General features: G+C 32.1%; 1 protein-coding gene across 10 annotated transcripts in view; it reads right to left on the bottom strand.

Annotated features, from left to right (window-relative positions):
- The window catches only part of LOC110107264 (vacuolar fusion protein MON1 homolog), a 63,046-nt gene that overhangs the window by 10,107 nt on the left and 33,295 nt on the right, over positions 1–19,644 (bottom strand). For all 10 annotated transcript variants that reach the window (XR_002304335.2, XR_003700302.1, XR_003700303.1 and 7 more), the window contains exons 9-12: positions 12,964–13,045; positions 12,733–12,797; positions 12,249–12,530; positions 12,063–12,154 (exon numbers count right to left, since the gene is read on the bottom strand). Coding sequence is in view for 5 of the 10 variants with exons in the window: in XM_028693735.1 (XP_028549568.1) it covers positions 12,063–12,154; positions 12,249–12,530; positions 12,733–12,797; positions 12,964–13,045 (521 nt within the window). In the remaining 5 variants the exon portion in view is untranslated. The remainder of the gene's footprint in view (positions 1–12,062; positions 12,155–12,248; positions 12,531–12,732; positions 12,798–12,963; positions 13,046–19,644) is intronic.

Raw genomic sequence — 19,644 nt, 5'->3', positions numbered from 1 at the left:
CGTCCAGGGCAAGGCTCAAGTTGGTCTATAAGAGGGAGCTGATGGAAATCATGTTGGCCATTCAGAAATGACGACCTTACTTATTGGGAAGACATTTCGTCATCAAAATTGACCAGAGGAGTTTCAAAAGCATCAAAGGTGGCTTTCTATGTTATTGGGCTATAACTTCGAGATTCAATATCGGCCTGGAGTTGAAAATAAGGCAACAAATGGTTTATCTAGGTGCATAGAGGAACCACAAATGATGGCATTGTTTGTGCCTTGGGTGGTTAATTGGGAAGCACTGAGGAGAGAAAGCGAACATTATGCAGGGTTGAGAAAAATTTGTGAGGAGCTAGCAGAAAATAAGGACATCCATCCGGGATTCAGTGGTGGGATAGAAGTTGCTTCAAGAGGGGCGGTTCGTACTTCCCAAGACCTCTTCTTACATTCCCAACTTGTGTCAGGAGTTTCATGGGACGGCCATTGGGGGGCATTCAAGGGTCAAACAGACAGATCGCCGGCTCTCTACAGAGTTATATTGGTAGGGTATGCAAAAGGATGTCGAGAAGATGGTGGCTAGCTGTGATATATGCTAGAGACACAAGCATTTAACTATGTCTCTAGGAGGGCTTCTCCAGCTGTTAACTCTACAGAAAAAAGTGTGGGAGGAAGTGACCAAGGACTTCATTGAAGGGCTGCCAATGTTAGAATGATACAATACAATACTTATAGTATTAGATCGGTTGAGTAACTATGGACATTTCATTCCTCTTCTCCATCCCTATACTATAGTAATAATAGCCACAGTCTTCATGAGGGAGGTAGTGAGACTATATGGGATTTCAGAATCAATTGTATTGGATCGTGACAAGATTTTTTTGAGCCAGTTCTAGAAGGAATTGTTCAAGATGCAGGGGACCGTTCTAAAAAGGAGCACTTCTTATCACCCTTAGACGGATGGAGAAACATAGGTGGTCAATCAAAGTGTGGAGACTTATCTGCGGAGCTTTACATCATATATACCAAAGTTATGGGAAAAATGGTTGGCTTGGGCAGAGTATTGATATAACACTTTCTATCATTTGACGACCAAGACTACACCATTAAAAGTGTTATATGGGAGAGATCCGCCCCACTTGATATACTACGGGCAAGGCAGCACACCAATGGCTTTGGTTGAACAGTACTTGGAGGACAGAAACAGGATCTTGGGAGAACTGAAGGGACATTTGTTGAGGGCTCAACAACTTATGAAATTACTACCAATCCACAAATATTTCATCTTGAAATAAATATGTTATAACATGATTATTACCTTACATATCTACAAAATATTTATATGTTTGTGAAAACTCATGATATATTATATACAAGAAGAGCTCATGATTATAACATTTTATTTTAAGTGTGGCAGGCAATAAAAGACTTAACTTAATGGCATATAATGAAATCTATGTCTTATATGATTTTTTTTTGTCCAAGTAATAAAAATGAGAATATAACCTTTTTTTTAAAGAATACAATAAAAGAGAAAGGTTACAAACGAATACCCCACATAGGGCCACATCAATAGCTTACAAGAAGAACAGCAAAAAGCATAGAAAAGACCAATATGATATGAATAGGAATCCAAAGACGCGGACTCAGACCAACTTCGGGTTGCCAGGGAGGGGCCATCCAAGGGAAAAAACAAAATCGAAAGTGAGAATCAACCAACACGGAGAACGGGCCACCCAGGTTGTCAACCAACCCTGCCATCCACGACGCTTGCAGCATTGCTGCTTCCTCATCGTCCATATCATAACTGTTTGAACGAGAAACCAACAGGCTACAAGGGCACCCCAATGGAGAAAACCGACAAGAGCAACAACCCAAAAACTGATCAAAAACGCCAAGTAAACAAAAGCCATATGCTACCAACTAAATGGCCAGCCAAATAAACCAGAGGAGCAACACCATCAAGAAAACCATCAGCGACCACGTCTGCCCTCCCACAAGACCTATCACGAGAGGCAACAGATACAAGAGGTTTGTCACACAACAAGTTAAAAGAGTTCCCAAGATCGCCATCCCCAATTGATTCCAAAGAATCAAATTCTGAATTAGAATCAGATGAACCATGAAGCCAGTCCAGATGCACACGAGATTCAATGCCAGAATTATCCTTCACATTATACACGAAGTCTTGAGGATCAATTAAAGTAATAGGTACATTCACAAAATTATTATTCATAAAATAATCATTAGTAGATGAGCTAGAGGTGCCAATGTCTTATATGATATGATTCTTTTGTATCTCCAATAAATTTAAATCAAGTATTTTATCATTTATTACCCAATATTAAAAAAAATAAAAAAACATTTAGGAGTATAAGTGAGTGAAATTGGCTAGTGAGCCGGCCCGGGCTTGACTAGATAAATGGCTCATGAGTCGAGCTCAATGAACTAACGAGCCAAGCTTGAGCAAGCCAGCCCCTACTGGACTTGTTAGCTCACGTGCCGGTTCGTTTAAAAAATAATAATATAAAACTTAAAATATATTAGAATTTAATATTTTAAGCATTAAATTGTTCAACAAATTTGAAAAAGTATATTCATTTTTTATATTAAGCGATTCTTTATTTTTTAAAAATAATTTCTCATTATATTTATCATTTTATTGCAATAATCGTTTAATCATAATCTTACACCCCTAGGATCATCATTTATAAAAATAAAATAAAATAGAATCAAATCGTACAAAATAGAAAGTCCCATTAACAAAATTAATAAAATAGAAGTTCATTAATAAAGGAACACGAGGTTTCTTACAAAGTTCACTAAAACCAAAAGTTAATGTTCCTAAATTATAAGGTAATAATCGGTAACTCCGTTGATTCTCCTCTGCAACATTTACTAATAACATAATACTTGACGCATAGAAAGAAACAAAAATCATCTGCTAGCTAGTACTTGATCTTCTTTTTAATCTAATTTAAAACAAAAAATTAGACACTTCTTGCTCACCGAACTTCTTCCCTCAGAGTCGTCTTCTTCTTCTTCAGATGAGCAGATTTGTAACATGTGAGGAACTTTAATGTTCAAAGAGTTCATCTGTCCTAGCATAAATGAGCAGTAAGCGCTATAGGTAGTCGAATTGACGTTGAGATTGAAGCACAATACAAACAACAAATCAACATTTAGCTCATTCATCCCAAAAACACTAATCCCTCCCACGTTCGCAAAGTGTGGATTGACATTGTACCTATTCATCAACACAATCAAACAACTATTAGTTAATACTTCATTGAATGAGAAAGAAAGAGAAAACAGGGGAACGCAAACCTTCCATCCATGAATTTGACAGAGATGAGAACTGATGTGATGACAAGGCGATGGACAATGAAGGAATCTAGTCTGACTGAGAGATTAAAATGAAGGAACTGGTCTATGTAAATGTAGGCAATTAAATAACAACTTATACTGTAATCAATGTACAAAAAGATGGCTTCAAGATATCTGCAAAAATAGAGATTGCCGGTTTAACTTGGCCGAAGAAAGCCTCCGCCGCTTGTGGGAGGCGGCAATGCTGCTGCTGAGAGACCTCGAGCTCATCATTTTGGTTGACCGTGCGTTTAAAGAGAGCCGACATAATGTTTATTATAAGAGGAAAATTAATCTCGGGCTGAGCCACTGCCATTATACTCGTCATTGCTGCAACTGAGGCTCTTCTTCTTCTTCTGAAAATATTTGCTTTGTGGCTTATGAATTAAGGGGGAGGTGTGAGTTTGTTCTAGTTTATTATACCCAAAATAAGTATAAAACAAACTTTGATTTTTGGAGATAAATTAGGCAATTGTATTGGAAAAAAAATATATTGTCTTTCAATTCTTTTGACCGCTATATATTAGATTTTAGATATGTAGAATATTTTTTATGTTAAATAAAATATAATTTAGAAACAATATATTTTTCAAAATATTTTTAATTTTTATATTAAGAAATAAAGATGAATATTCTATATTTTTTTGATCTACTGAATAACCTAAATCGAGTACACAGATTATCTAAAATTTAGTTTGAGATTAATTTTTAAATAATTTGATTCAGTTATATGATCGATATGATAAATTATGATTGTAATAATCATTAATAATATTAATCATTTTTTCAAATAAATATACAACTCAATTGGACAATTATTGAAGCCAATTATCAGACAGGACTTAAATTAATTCGTGCAACGTGTAAGAATAATTTTAACATGATCTTTCTTAATCTAACTGCAAGTGCATATGAGCCCAAGCTGAGTATTATCCTACAATAAGGGGCTGTTAATTGATTTGATTACATAATGATGTAAAATATTTTAAATGCTAGTATTTTAAAGTTTTTGGTATTTGATTTGATGAAAAAAAAACAAAATAAAATAAATATAATGTAAATTATTATAGTTTATTTTTAAGGTAAATAAACTCTCTAATTTTGAACGAGAATAATTTACACAAGTAAACTCGTTTGACCCCCACCAATTAAACCGACCACTTCCACCCGCCTCTAACCACCACTGTCAACCACGACCACCACCACCGCAGTCGGCATCATCTCCCACACTGCCGGTCGCCATCATCTGTAAACTTTACACAACATTCTTTTATTTAAAAAAAAAATCACTCATTTGAATTTACTTTAAATACACTTGTCCAAACAACTCCAATAAATTTTTTTAACAATATACCTTTTAAATTACATTCTTTTTTTAACCAAACAAATAGAGGCTAAAAATAGTACAGTAACTTATATGTCACAATCTATTTTTAGATAATTCAAAATCAAAATTAATGTATCTGAAAAATACAATGAAGTAATATACAATCCAAAGATTCCAAACAAGTTTCCTAAAATAAAAGAATCAGATTTTGAAAAATATTCTTTCCAAAAAAATCCTGAGAGCACCCAATTTATCATTAATATTGTTTGAAGTCGGCGCCCGAAACTATATAATTAAGGCCAAAAGCAACTCTCGCACTACCCTCATTTATCAATCCAAAAATGCCTAATTTCTTAAGGAGAGTGGACATCCGAGAGCTGCTCTTCAAGTCTTGAGAGCACTCATATTTACCAGGCTTCATGTCCGCATACAAGAAGATTAAAAAATGAGGGTGCTCTCAGGACTTGAAGAGCAGCTCTCGGACGTCCACTCTCCTTAAGAAATTAGACATTTTTGGATTGATAAATGAGGGTGGTGCGAGAACTGCTCTTGACCTTAATTATATAATTTCGGTCGCCGACTTCAAATAATATTAATGATAAATTGCGTGCTCTCAAGATTTTTTTTTTAAAGAATATCTTTCTAAATCCAATTATTTTATTTTAGAAAACTTGTTTGGAATCTTTGGATTTCATATTACTTGGTTGTATTTTTCATATACATTAATTTTGATTTTGAATTATCTAAAAATAGATTGTGACATATGAGTTATTGTACTATTTTTAACCTCTATTTGTTTGGTTAAAAAAAGAATATAATTTAAAAGTAATATTGTTAAAAAAATTTGGAGTTGTTTGGAAAAGTGTATTTAAAGTAAATTCAAATGAGTGATTTTTTTAAAATAAAAGAATGTTGTGTAAAGTTTACAGATGATGACGAATGACAGTGTGGGAGATGATGTCGACGGCGGGTGGTGGTAGTCGTGGTTGGCAGTGGTGGTTAAAGGCGAGTGGAAGTGGTCAGTTTAGTTAATGGGGGTCAAACGAGTTTACTTATGGTGTAAATTATTCTCGTTCAAAATTTAGATAGTTTATTTACCTTAAAAATAAACTATAATGATTTACACTATATTTATTTTATTTTACTTTGCTTTTTTTTCATCAAATCAAATACCAAAAATTTTAAAATACCAGCATTTAAAATATTTTACATCATTATGTAATCAAATCAATTAACACCCCCTTATTGTAGGATAATACTCAGCTTGGGCTCATATGCACTGGCAGTTAGATTAAGAAAGATTGTGTCAAAATTACTCTTACACGTTGCACGAACTAATTTAAGTCCTGTCTGATAATTGACTTCAACAATCGTCCAGCTGAGTTGTATATTTATTTGAAAAAATGATTAATATTATTAATGATTATTACAATCATAATTTATCATATCGATCAAATAACTGAATCAAATTATCAAAAATATTTAAAAAATAATCCCAAACTAAATCTTAGATAATCTGTGTACTCGATTTAAGTTATTCAGTAGATCAATAAAATACAGAATATTCATCTTTATTTCTTAATATAAAAAGTAATAATATTTTGAAAAATATATTATTTCTAAATTATATTTTATTTAACATAAAAAATATTCTGCATATCTAAAATCAAAATATGGCGATCAAAAGAATTGAAAGATGATATATTTTTTTTTCAATACACTTGCCTAATTTATCTCAAAAAATCAAAACTTTTTTTATACTTATTTAAGGTATAATAAACTAGAACAAACTCACACCTCCTCCTTAATTCATAAGCCACAAAACAAATATTTTCAGAAGAAGAAGAAGAAGAGCCCCAGTTGCAGCAATGGCGGGTACAATGGCAGTAGCTCAGCCTGAGAATAACTTTCCTCTTATAATAAACATTCTGTCGGCTCTTCAAACGCACGGTCAACCAAAATGATGAGCTCAAGGTCTCTCAGCAGCAGCATTGCCGCCTCCCAAAATCGGCGGAGGCTTTCTTCGGCCAAGTTAAACCGGTGATCTCTATTTGCAGATCTTGAAGCCATCTTTTTTTACATTGATTGCAGTATAAGTTGCTATTTAATTTGCAACATTTACATAGACTGGTTCCTTCATTTCAATCCCTCAGTCAGACTAGATTCCTTCAATGTTCATCGCCTTCTCATCACATCAGTTCTCACCTCTGTCAAATTCATGGATGGAAGGTTTGTGTTCCCCTGTTTTCTCTTTCTTTCTCATTCAATGAAGTATTAACTAATAGTTGTTTAATTGTGTTGGTGAATAGGTACAATGTCAATCCACACTTTGCGAACATGGGAGGGATTAGTGTTTCTATGATGAATGAGCTAGAGGTTGATTTGTTGTTTGGATTGTGCTTTAATCTCAACATCAATCCGACCACCTACAACGCTTACTACTCATTTCTGCTAGGACAGATGAACTCTTTGAACATTAAAGTTCCTCGCATGTTACAAATCTGCTCATCTGAAGAAGAAGAAGACGACTTCGAGTGAAGAAGTTCGGTGAGCAAGAAGTGTTTAATTTTTTGTTCTAAATTAGATTAAAAAAAAGATCAAGCACTAGCTAGCAGATGATTTTTGCTTCTTTCTATGCGTCAAGTATTCTGTTCTTAGTAAATGTTGCAGAGGAGAATCAACGGAGTTACCAATTATTACCTTATAATTTATGAACATTAACTTTTGATTTTAGTGAACTTTATAAGAAACCTCGTGTTCCTTTATTAATGAACTTCTATTTTGTTAATTTTGTTAATAGGACTTACTATTTTGTACGATTTGATTCTATTTTATTTTATTTTTATAAATGATGATCCTAGGGATGTAAGATTATGATTAAACGATTATTATAATAAAATGATAAATATAATGAGAAATTATTTTTAAAAAATAAAGAATCGCTTAATATAAAAAATGAATATACTTTTTTAAATTTGCTGAACAATTTAATTCTTAAAATATTGAATTTTAATATATTTTAAATTTTATATTATTATTTTTTAAACGAACTGACACGTGAGCTAACAAGTCCAGTAGGGGCTGGCTTGCTCAATCTTGGCTCGTTAGTTCATCGAGCTCGGCTCATGAGCCATTTATCTAGTCAAGCCCGAACCGACTCACTAGTCAATTTCACTCACTTATACCCCTAAATGATTCTTATTTTTTTTAATATTGGATAATAAATAATAAAATAATTGATTCAAATTTATTGGAGATACAAAAGAATCATATCATATAAGACATTGGCGCCTCTAGCTCATCTCCTAATGATTGTTTAATGAATAATAATTTTGTGGATGTACCTGTTAGTTTAATTGATCCTCAAGGCTTAGTGTATAATGTGAAGGACAATTCCGGCATTGAAGCTCGTGTGCATCTGGACTGGCTTCATGGTTCGTCTGATTCAAATTCGGAATCTGATTCTTTGGAACCAATTGGGGATGGCGATCCTGGGAACTCTTTTAACTTGTTGCGTGACAAACCTCTTGTCTCTGTTGCCTCTCGTGGTAGGTATCGTGGCAGGGGCAGACGTGGTCGTTGATGATTTTCTTGATGGTGTTGCTCCTCTGGTTTATTTGAGTTGTCATTTGGTTGGTAGCATATGGCTTTTGTTTACTTGGCATTTTTTATAAGTTTTTGGGTTGCTGCTCTTGTTAGTTTTCTCCGTTGGGGTGCCCTTGTGGTCTGTTGGTTACCCGTTCAAACAGTTATGATATGGACGATGAGAAAGCAGCGATGCTGCAAGCATCATGGATGGCTAGAGTTGGTTGGCAACCTGGGTGGCCAGTTCTCTATGTTGGTTGATTCTCACTTTCGATTTTGTCTTTTCTCTTGAATGGCCCCTCCCTGGCAACCCGAAGTTGGTCTGAATCCGCGTCTTTGGATTCTTATTCATATCAAATTAATCTTTTCTATGCTTTTTGTTGTTCTTCTTGTAAGCTATTAATGTGGCCCTATATGGGGTCTTCGTTTGTAACCTTTCTCTTTTATTGTATTCTTTAAAAAAAAGGTTATATTCTCCTTTTTATTACTTGGACAAAAAAAATCATATAAGACATAAATTTCATTATATGCCATTAAGTTAGTCTTTTATTGACCGCCGCACTTAAAATAAAATGTTATAATCATGAGCTCTTCTTATATATAATATATCATGAGTTTTCACAAACATATGAATACTTTGTAGATATGTAAGGTAATAATCATGTTATAACATATTTATTTCAAGCTGAAGGACATTTGTTGAGGGCTCGACAAAATGTTGCCAAAATCACATAAAAATGAATAATATAGTAATAATTTAAAAGTTAAGCAAGTATATGACACAAGATATACTTCATCCAACACAGAGTAAATGAAACTCATGGTCACTTATAAGGTGTGAAAATGTATTAGATGTAGTCCATCCAAGATGAAGAAATATTTATTTCAAATTCACAAGAATATAGGCTAAACTAAACATCTAGTCATTAATCCTCGCCATCACTTCATCGATATCATCATCACAAGCAAAATGAGCTTTATCACCACCATCTTCTTTTGCTATGAGAAAATCTTTTTCGTCAATTTATTTTCTTCAACAAATAATATCTTGGCTCTAAGTAAAGTATGTCCTTATTTCATTTTCCTTTTTCCTTTAAATAATTTCAAACATTTCTCCTTTCAAAAGGATAACTAGTTTTAGTTACATCTCCCCAAATTAGATTTTTTATAACAAACACAAACTCCTCATCTTCAATAGTCTCATCATTAAATTTTTCAATCATTCATTCATTTGAATCATCAATTTAATCTAGAGAAATCTACTCAATAATGTCATAATGGATATAGCATTATATCAAAGCACTATTTCAAAAACAACAAATTCTTGAGGTGATCATGCTCCAACTTATTTATTTTTATGTTATGGAGTTGTGCAAAGTATATCAAAATTACTCTATTAAAATTTCGTATTTACATAAATAACATAAATAGAAGTATTTATGTGTAGAAGTTTAGTGAGTTATTTTCAATATTAAAAATGTTTACATGTTCAAATGCAACCTCATCACATTCATAACAAGATTTACTGCAAAGCTGAACTTTTTAATCACAAAATCATAAAGTGAGTGTATATGAAACATATGCTAGCCACTAATCAATTGCATCCATTACAAGTATTCAAGTTTTAAACAATTAAAATCTAGATATCAAAGTAAAGATGCGAATCCATTACAAGTATTCAAGTTTTAAACAATTAAAATCTAGATATCAAAGTAAAGATGCGAAAGTAGGTTTTTATGCAACTTCTATGAGTAGAGGGCTCACAACACAACATATTTTCACATAACTTCTAGGAGACGAAGGCTAGGGACGACGACTTGAAATTGAGGCATTAAGGTTTATTTGTGTAGCTTTTTGTGGCATAAATAATTTTATTTTAGTAGTTAGGTATTTAGTTAGTACCCATTAGATTAAATACGAGGTATTTAACAATAATCAATATAACAAAATGGCGTGTGCCATGCACCAAATGTCGCCGCAGATGCAATTTTGAAGTTGTGTCACCCCAAAGTTATGTTACAGGTAGTGTGCCTTATTACGCTATGCACCATAGCACGCACTATCATGCATTATTAACTATGTTTATAACTTAACAAGTTTTATTCCTGTATAAATAAAATACTATTGAACAGCTCATTAGTTCCATTAAATTACTGCAAACACACTTCCTCTACAATTATGTAACATCCTCACAGCCTTAAGAATTTTACTTAACAAAATAAACAAAAGTGCTCAAATACTTCTCATAACTCTCAAAATTTAAATGAACATCTAATGTGGACCTAAATATTTACTTAATAAATCTTTTGTATAGCTAAATCAATTAAACTTCATTGATCTCATATACTTTATCAATTGCACTAAATGATTTTAAAATAATCATTTGCATCAAAGCATATGTTGCAAATGTTAAATACTAACCGTCGTATTTTCCAATTGGTAGGGGATAGTGGAACACATGTGATTATCAAAAGAGCTTGATAAAAACTATTATGCCTTGCAGTCCATAAAAAAAAAAAAACCAATTCAAGGACCTCATTCAAGCAAAGTGGATTATTAAATCATCTAGAGTTGTGGATCAACCATAACTTTGAATCTAGATAAACAAGACCTTTAACTATGAGGTCTGGGTCCTTTAATAAGATCTATAAATTATATAAGATCACTAAGCATAATCTACTTAAACATGGCTAATATAAATGATTAATTGCATCAAAAAAAAATTGTAGAAGTCCTAGGAGAGAATAAAAATAAATCTCATATAAGCACAATTGATGCTGAAGTAAGGAATTATTTAGGTTATAAGAAAAAATAAATGTATTCTAAAAATGAGAAAAATATTTAAAACCATTAATTCTACTTATGCGATCCATTTCTAAACCCTCTTAGAATTTTTATACAATTTTTTAGTGTAATTAGTCATCTGATACAAGCCATATTAAATATAACTTCAAATTTTTAATTTTCTCCTTTTAACAGCTTGTCCTAAAAGAAAAAACTTTCACATTCTCAAGATTGATCGCATTATCCTGAGAGAATCTCTCACTCACAACTAATTCTAATGTTGTGCAGCATAACTTACTCTTATTCTCATACTCTATAGATAAGACATACAAATATACACTACAGGGCACATCGTCCAAATGCTTTCCATCCTATCCAAGCATTTAAATGGCATAAACTCGGATTCTATGAAGATTAAATCCAACAATTGTAAGTGTGATATGAAAGTTAACTATAAGAAGATGAATTTTAGATATTCCTTATTGTTCATCTCATCAAGTTCAAAAGCACTTAAGTTATGTAATCGTGCTAAAGTACAAAAAATAACGATGGTACTCGGCTATATTACAATGCAGAAGTTCCCATTATTATTATGCCAAGAAGTGCTTAGCAATGTACAAATAGAAGGGAAAATATATTAATACCAATATGTAGTAATTTTATACCAAAAATCGACCAAAAACATACTTGCATCGCATGGGATATATCGTATGTGTAACTCATTAGTACAAGCAAAGATTAACAACAATCAAATCATCAAGTACCATAAGTTAAAAGACAACTATAATATGTACGCACCGGCCCTTCCATTCAGATTACAATGTTACTAAAACTAAGTCCAACACAAAGGACGCTATCAAAGTTATGTTCCTGTTTCTATGAAAAACTCCAAAATAATTTTAAGCGTACAAGAAGAAAAGCAACAAAAGTTTTTTAAATAACACTTTTTCTAAGAGCATGATGAAAAAAATTGTTCTTCAACAAAACTGCATCGACTCCTTATCACAAGTTAGTGTCTTACCATAATTTTCATCTCTTCTGAACTGAGTTTTATGTGGACCAATTTGTCTATCATGCATGGATACATACAGCTTCTGGTAAGCCCTATACAATCTAGCAAGCATAACAACACGTAGTTATATGAAAAGGAATGAATCACCAGGTCCAAAGTCCAAGAAAACAAATATATGCACTCCAAATACATTACCTTTTATGTAGTCTGGAACTATTTAAGGGTGACGAAAACTCTGACGAAACATATTGGTCAAGATTGATACTCCGATAAATGAAATGCCAAAGGCCTGCCGGCCCACCAATGTCAGACATAGACGAAGGTCCAGCTCTGCCCTGGCTTGGATGTGGACATGGCAAACCAGATCGAAGAGATGAATCAACAGGAAGGTCCTCAACATGCAGTCCACCATCCAGTATTGATTTCTGAACTTCACAGAGAACGTTCGACTTAACAAGCACAGATTCAATCTGAATCCTATTGAGGAAAAAGGAAGCTTCTATTAAAGCAAAATGGAGATGTGAATCTCAATGTAATCTTCTAAAAGTTTCTCCCTCTTCAAGTTTTCAATACATTATTTTTTAAAAGGTCAATATGCTTGTTTGATTTGCACAAATTTGCAACAGCTTCAGACATCAGCACAGAAATCCTTAGTCTATTAATACAAACTAGAACCCACCTGCACTCTTTTAGATGGTAGAAGCCCTCTGAATTAGTACTAAGCAATGCCAAATATGTATCAACCTATAAACGAATGGAAATTTCATCATCCTTTTTCAATGTACTGTATAACTATAACACAAAGAACCATGTAGACTTCAGCAACCGTGTAAGAACATTAGTCAAAATAATTTCAAACGAAGATACAACCTCAAAAGTCATAGATGGAGAAGCTGAGCTAGAGACTCACATCCAGATAATGAACATAAGCATATAGGAACGCCATAGAATTGTAATGAGGTAAGCAAATTGGTGAGAAAGCCTCAGATGTCCTGCAAGATGAAAACACACAAAAAAGTTTAAAAAAAAAAAAAAAAGTACTCAGATGTCCTTCAAGATGAAAACACACATGTACTCAGATGTCCTTCAGATATAATGTACTCAGATGTCCTTCAGATATAATGTACTTAAAAATTTAAGGAATCTTACTTCAAATATTGAAACCCTTCAACAGAATCATTTGAACAAATGTCGTGACTTCAGGTTCTAAATGCATCATTGCATTCAGATTTTTATTTCCAGCATACAGCTATGGCTTTGATAATGTCCTTTATCATCTCATTGGTGTTAATCAAGTTTAATTTCTTTATTTATTTTTATTTTAGATATATAGTTGGAAAAAGAAATTATGCTACTCTTACTTTGATAAAGATTATTGTCCTTAGGGGTGATTATAAATTTTAGGCTACTTCTATAAATAGCCTATCATACTTCAAGGAAAAAAAATAATTAAAAAGATTTGAATGAAAATCTCCAGTCGCACATATTTTAGCTTCCTAGTTCTTTGCTTTGTGGATCTAATAATCAACATACAATGAGGATTAGACATCTAAACTTTGTGAATTAAGAATTTCAGTATTGTTTTTTTTCTTTTAATTTCCTATTAAATCTACAATTTTGTTGCATACCTTGGGTCAATTTGGGCTCATAGTCAGCTTTCTGCTATTTTTGCACTAGTTTTTATCCCATTCCAGCATTTATTTCCCTTGATTATAAAGATTCCTGCATTTTTTTCTCTCCTCCAGTGAAGACAATATTGAAAATCATCTTTAAATATCCATCACATCATCGTTACATGAAAATATCCATCACACCACCATCGATCCCCTTCTTTTATAGTTCTATTAAACAAAGGACTGAGAAATCTTAATTTTCAATGATCTCCTGTCCATAACCTCTCCTCTCTCCTCTACCACATTTCCTATATAACCTACCCCTCCAATTTCTCAACAAACTATTCAATTTTTATCCTTGAAGTAAATATTTTAGATTAGAATTCAAATTCAAATTATCAACCACCGTGTCTCCTAAAATCCCTCATCCTCTAAAATTTTTCAACACCCATCATTATCTAAAACGAAAGTTAAATCTCATATTTAATCCCAAATTGTCAACATCATTCCTAAAATTCCTCCCCAAATTAACCAATCTAATCTAAATTCACAAGTAATTAAACCTCACATAACTGGTTCCACATCTCTTGATGACTAGATTTGGTTTAAAGTCCAAAGCATCATATTCCACCCTATCGTAAGCACGTATCCCAGGACAACCCCTTATTATACTTTAAACAACGCCAACAATCTTTCAAAAAAAAGGCAATTTAAAAAAGGAGATCAAAATAAAATAAAGATAAGATACACATATTTCTTCCTTCAAAATTGTTGATATTTCTTTGAACATCAGCTATTCTCCTCTTAAAGACACTAATTCATAATTGGAGTTGATCTTACTCAGTAATAGGGTATGGTTGCTATAACTAATTAGGAACTTTTCTTTTTTTAATCTTCAAGCTTACTATCGCATATAGTTCCTTGCTTTAACAAACACCATCTCACAATTCACTTTGATGTCAAATACTCAAATTGAGAGTGTAAGTTAAAATTTTTATTTACTTGAGTTGCAAGATACCCAAATTGTGTGTAATTAATATATAAATTAGTATAAGCCCCAGTGAACATTCTTTATGCTATTATGAAGTGATTTTATATTATATTTGAAATCTTGCATACACTTGAAAAAGGCTAGTAATTAGTTTTAAGATGTAATGAAGGATTAGTCTGTTAACAGCATTATTTATGCTTATCTTTGCATCAGCATAACTACATGAATTTTAGCATACTAATATATGAATATTATGGGTTGTCTAAACATCTCATATGAATTAAAACACAAGGTATATGACAGTAATTAGGATGACTACTAGTGAAAAGAAATATATGAATTTTGATTATAAATTTGAACAAAAAATTGATAAGTTGGATGAAATGTATGGCCAAATTTTAGATTTTAAATGAATAAACTTAGAAAATTTTAAGGCAAGAGCATCTCATGATATTCCTTCCTAGCCTAATGACCACATAAAAATCCACCTCATAAAAGATCTTCACCTCCTCCAAACACCTCAACTTTTTCGTAGAACAAGTGCTCAATAACACAAATCTTAGGACACAATATCGTAGAAATCATAGTGCGCCTCCTCGACCTTCTGAGTGCGCCTCCTCGACCTTCTGAGGTTACCAAAAATGTCCAAGAGAGCATATGGATTCTAGAGATTCATTAGAACCTTATAAACGGGAAAGAACATAAGGATTGTAGAAAGCATCGAGACCTTGAAAATTACTATTTTGAAAGCGTGAATATCAAAATTATATGCACCAAGAAAGAGGTCATGGGGTCCCCTATGGTTGACGTCATAATAAATTAGAAGCGATCATAAAAGTAAATATCAATGTATCCTCTATATGCTTCTTGGTAATTCATCTTCACACACTCACACTTCAAGATGCCTATATCTCTAGGTCTCTTGCTTGTCTCTCAATCTCATGAATATTATTGATTTTTAGGTATTCGTTTATCACTTTATTATTTCTATCTTTGGTTTTCCTAGCTTTTTGTTGGCTAAAAATTATTGCTATTAAATTTACCAATGTATTTGCTAAATAATTATTAGTCAATGTAGATTAAGTTTGATTAATTAAATGTTGAGAATAATATATGTACATACAATATAAACCTATGAGTACTCCAATTAGTAAAACTGTCAATTCACTTGACAATTTGCGTATTAAAATAAAGAAAGAACATTTTTACATTGTATTGAACTTAATGCTTAGTGCTTTGAAAATGCTAGCCTTATTACCTTTACTCATAATATATACTTGAACATCAATAGCATAGATATAGAAATATTGTCATATTATTTCAATTTTATGATTCAATATAATATTTATCATTACAAAGATATTCCTCCTTAAAATTACAAGCTGGACATTTGAAATTCAGGCAAAGTAAAAAAACACTCTTTTGGTTAACTTTCATTTTCCAATCTAGGAAAAAAATTATAAAAGGTATAAAATGGAGTATGCTCCTAATGCACAAATAAGAGCAAATATCTTATAATCATCAAAAAATATTATTTTCTTTTGAAAGAGAGAAAAGAACAAGAAATATGAGAGAAAATTTAATTATTTTTTCTTTCATTTATTATTATTATTATACTTTTTTGCATTTACAGGTTATAAGTATAAGTTGTGACTTTAGGTCAAAAAAGATTGCTCACATGTCAAATTAATTGTTCACTTAAAATCAAGCTAATTAAGTCAAACAAATTGAGTCATAAGCAAAATTTTTGGCTCAAATCAATCTTCGATTCTATTTGAGCCTATAGATAAGAATGGGCAGGCTCGCAATTGACTCAAAACAAAAACTTATTATATTATATTTAGGTGTATTTGCATGAATAGGATATAATATAGAAACAACAAATTTAATAAAAATGCATGACCGATACATCATAGAATGGTTGATGAAATTAGTTGAGCCAAAATCCTAAACCTAGAAAACAAGAAATCAATTTTAAATTAAAATTATATAAAAAAGCAACCCCTTTACTAAAAAAAAAAGAATTGATAAGCAATTTTAACCCTTACTATATTTTATATTTATAGAAGCTCCTTTCATTGTAGGAAAAGAAAAGGAAATCATGAAAATTTAGTTGAGCCCAGCACGATATAAATTAATTTGTTGATCGTCCAATTAAAACTTAAGATATCTTGATAGGTAGATGAAAAGTCAAATGCCTACCTACCTAGTACATGCCTAAAATACTGAACAACTAATAAAGCTGAGGCAAGATGATAAAATGGTTGATGAATTCTTAAATCAGTTTAAAAAGTTGAATTTTAGGTGTGATTTGAAAAAAATAATATGGCTAGCAACATCAAATTTGTGAATGTTCTTCATCCAAAAATTAAGATAAATGTATGAATCTTTCCACTAAGACCTATGGATAAAGCCTCATCATAAAGCCATAAAAAAGAAAAGGTGGTTATGTATTTCCTGTAGAAGCACAGCGAACCAGTCTATCACCACAAGGACAGGTCCATTAGGGTCTATTTAGTCAATCATTTTCCATCCCCCATTCAATGTAAGTTAAACCCATTAAAAATTCTGACATTAAAAATGATAAAAACATCGATACATACGCTAATGAGATTGTTTGTTATGAGTGTAAAAAGAAAACTCATACAGCCTCTCGGTGCACACATAAAATTATATCTCTAATACAAGGCTCCAATAACCTTACAAACCATCAAAATGTCGAAGAATTTGAGGTTTAAAAGTCTATTTCCAATAATGATTTGGAAAAAACACAAAATGACTTGATAACTCGCATGATCTACGCATGATCTATCAAAGATTCTTATAAATGAATTTGAATTTACAATAATAAAAAAAAAATCTAGATTTGAAGTTGAAACTAAAGATAAATATAGAAATTTAAAAAAAAAAAAAAAAGAGAGAGTATATATATTAAATATTTTATAAATTCACTACATCTTCATGAATTAAACATCAGATGACTTCTACAGTGACATTCCCCAAGCATACATTTTATGATTTTATTGAATTAAGCAATTAGCATTTGTATGAATTAAATCTTGGGTTTCAAACGAATTTTATTATACAAAACAAAAGACATATGGTTGTTAAACAAGCCCATCATAGCGTTTCAAACTTTTTCATTAACGGTTATAATTTAATTGGTTTGCCTTTCACATAAATTTGTACTCCGCTTATTTGACTTAGATTGTCATAACCATAAAGTCTTCTTAGATTGATAGTGAATTAAGGAACCAAGGTTTAAAAAAGTAAAATTGGGAATCATGGTATTTTGCAATAACGAGGAGAGGAGCCTCGAGGCGGATCAAAGCGTAAGCTCGAGGCGGATCAAAATAAAAGCTCATAGAATTACAAATAATTCATAAAAATGAAAAGAATAAAATAAACCATCAACATATTAAATTGATTCGTCATCATAAAGATACAAACTACAAGTCTCAATATTAAATGCTATTATAAAATAAAAGTTTAAAAGTACATTCAAGATAAACACTAACTTGGACTTAAATACGCCAAGAGGATCAGGATCTACAGTGGCCTCATCCTTACTTTCATATTCTTCATAATGGACCTTATATATAATAATTATATCATCCTTGAATTCTATTCATTGTCATCTTCAAAACTTCTCCAATTACAATATTTTATTTACTCCTTATATCAGTTAACATTGGATTCAATATAATAGAAAGTAATAATACAATAAAGCAATCCATTATATTTAAACCACCATTTGATTTTCTTTTAAGCTCCAACCCCACTTTGCTTTCTTTTAAATAATTATGAAGTAGAAATTATTACCAATTCAATAGTCATTTTAATACTAGCATTGACATATTTATTATTTTCATCATTAAAGGTTGCTCCTCTATCTTCAATTTCAATTCTTTCACTATTTAGTATTATCCATTCATCATCAAATAGTATATCATCAACAACCAAATGATCCATTTCATTATCATCGGTTATTTTCCTCTATAATTTGAGTTGTCTATCTTTCAATTTTTTATTAAACATTACGTAACCAACTTATTCATTCATCCTATAGCCAACACATTCATTATCTTTGTATAATATAATGAAATGTACATTAATAATAATAAAAGGTAATAAAAATTTTTATTAAATTTAAGCTGAATGAGATGTCGTCTCAAATTGCCTTGAGGTGTACGCCTCATTTAAAAAAGGCATAAACCTCATTTGAGATAGAGAGGCTCAATGTGCACCTCAATTCGAGACATGCCTTGAATCCACAACAACTTTCAATTGGGCCCCGCGCGAGACGTGAAATCACAATAGGCGGGCTCCTGAAAAAAGCAATCTTTCTTTGCTAGATTTTTTAAACCATGCAAGGAACTAATGCGTTTGTACATGCTTCTCCTTTTAACAATAGAATTGGTCCTTTTAATAATGCAACGTTGTCATTGAGTTAAGGAACTTGTCTAATATTTGTTGGTATTGCTGCTTTTACAGATGGAGTCATGCAGGTTATGGGATACTTTAATTGTATTGTCGAGATTTCTACTTATAACATGAAGATTTGATGTAACTGAAGGGCAGGTAGAGCTTGTTGTTGGCTGGGCTTTACAATTTTTGTGTCATACACTATCCTTTCAATAACATAAAGGGCTTGCGAGCCGGCCCAAAGCACTCCTATTGTGGGCCCCGAAAATTCGGCTCCGGCCTCCGCTCGCTTTTCTTTTTATTCGGCGAGGGAGTTTTAACTGAATAAGTTCCGAGGTAAATTTTGGAAGGCAGATGGGTTTGTAGATAAGACACTACCCAAAGATTTCGCCCTCATTTTGCGAGGACTTTATGATCTGAGTTCTGGTTTCCTATAGGCGCAAGCCCCTATAGTTAATTACCCCTCCCGCTAACGAGAGAGAACTTTCGATTAAGGCTAGTCGTCAATCAGATACGTAAAGATACGTGTTATCTGGCATATAGTAGCAGCAATGAGTGGATT

The sequence above is a fragment of the Dendrobium catenatum genome, unplaced genomic scaffold (assembly GCF_001605985.2).
Source record: "Dendrobium catenatum unplaced genomic scaffold, ASM160598v2 fragScaff_scaffold_43, whole genome shotgun sequence".
Taxonomy (NCBI): domain Eukaryota; kingdom Viridiplantae; phylum Streptophyta; class Magnoliopsida; order Asparagales; family Orchidaceae; genus Dendrobium; species Dendrobium catenatum.
The sequence above is the reverse complement of the archived record's forward strand: the minus strand, read 5'-3'. Positions and strand labels throughout refer to the sequence as shown.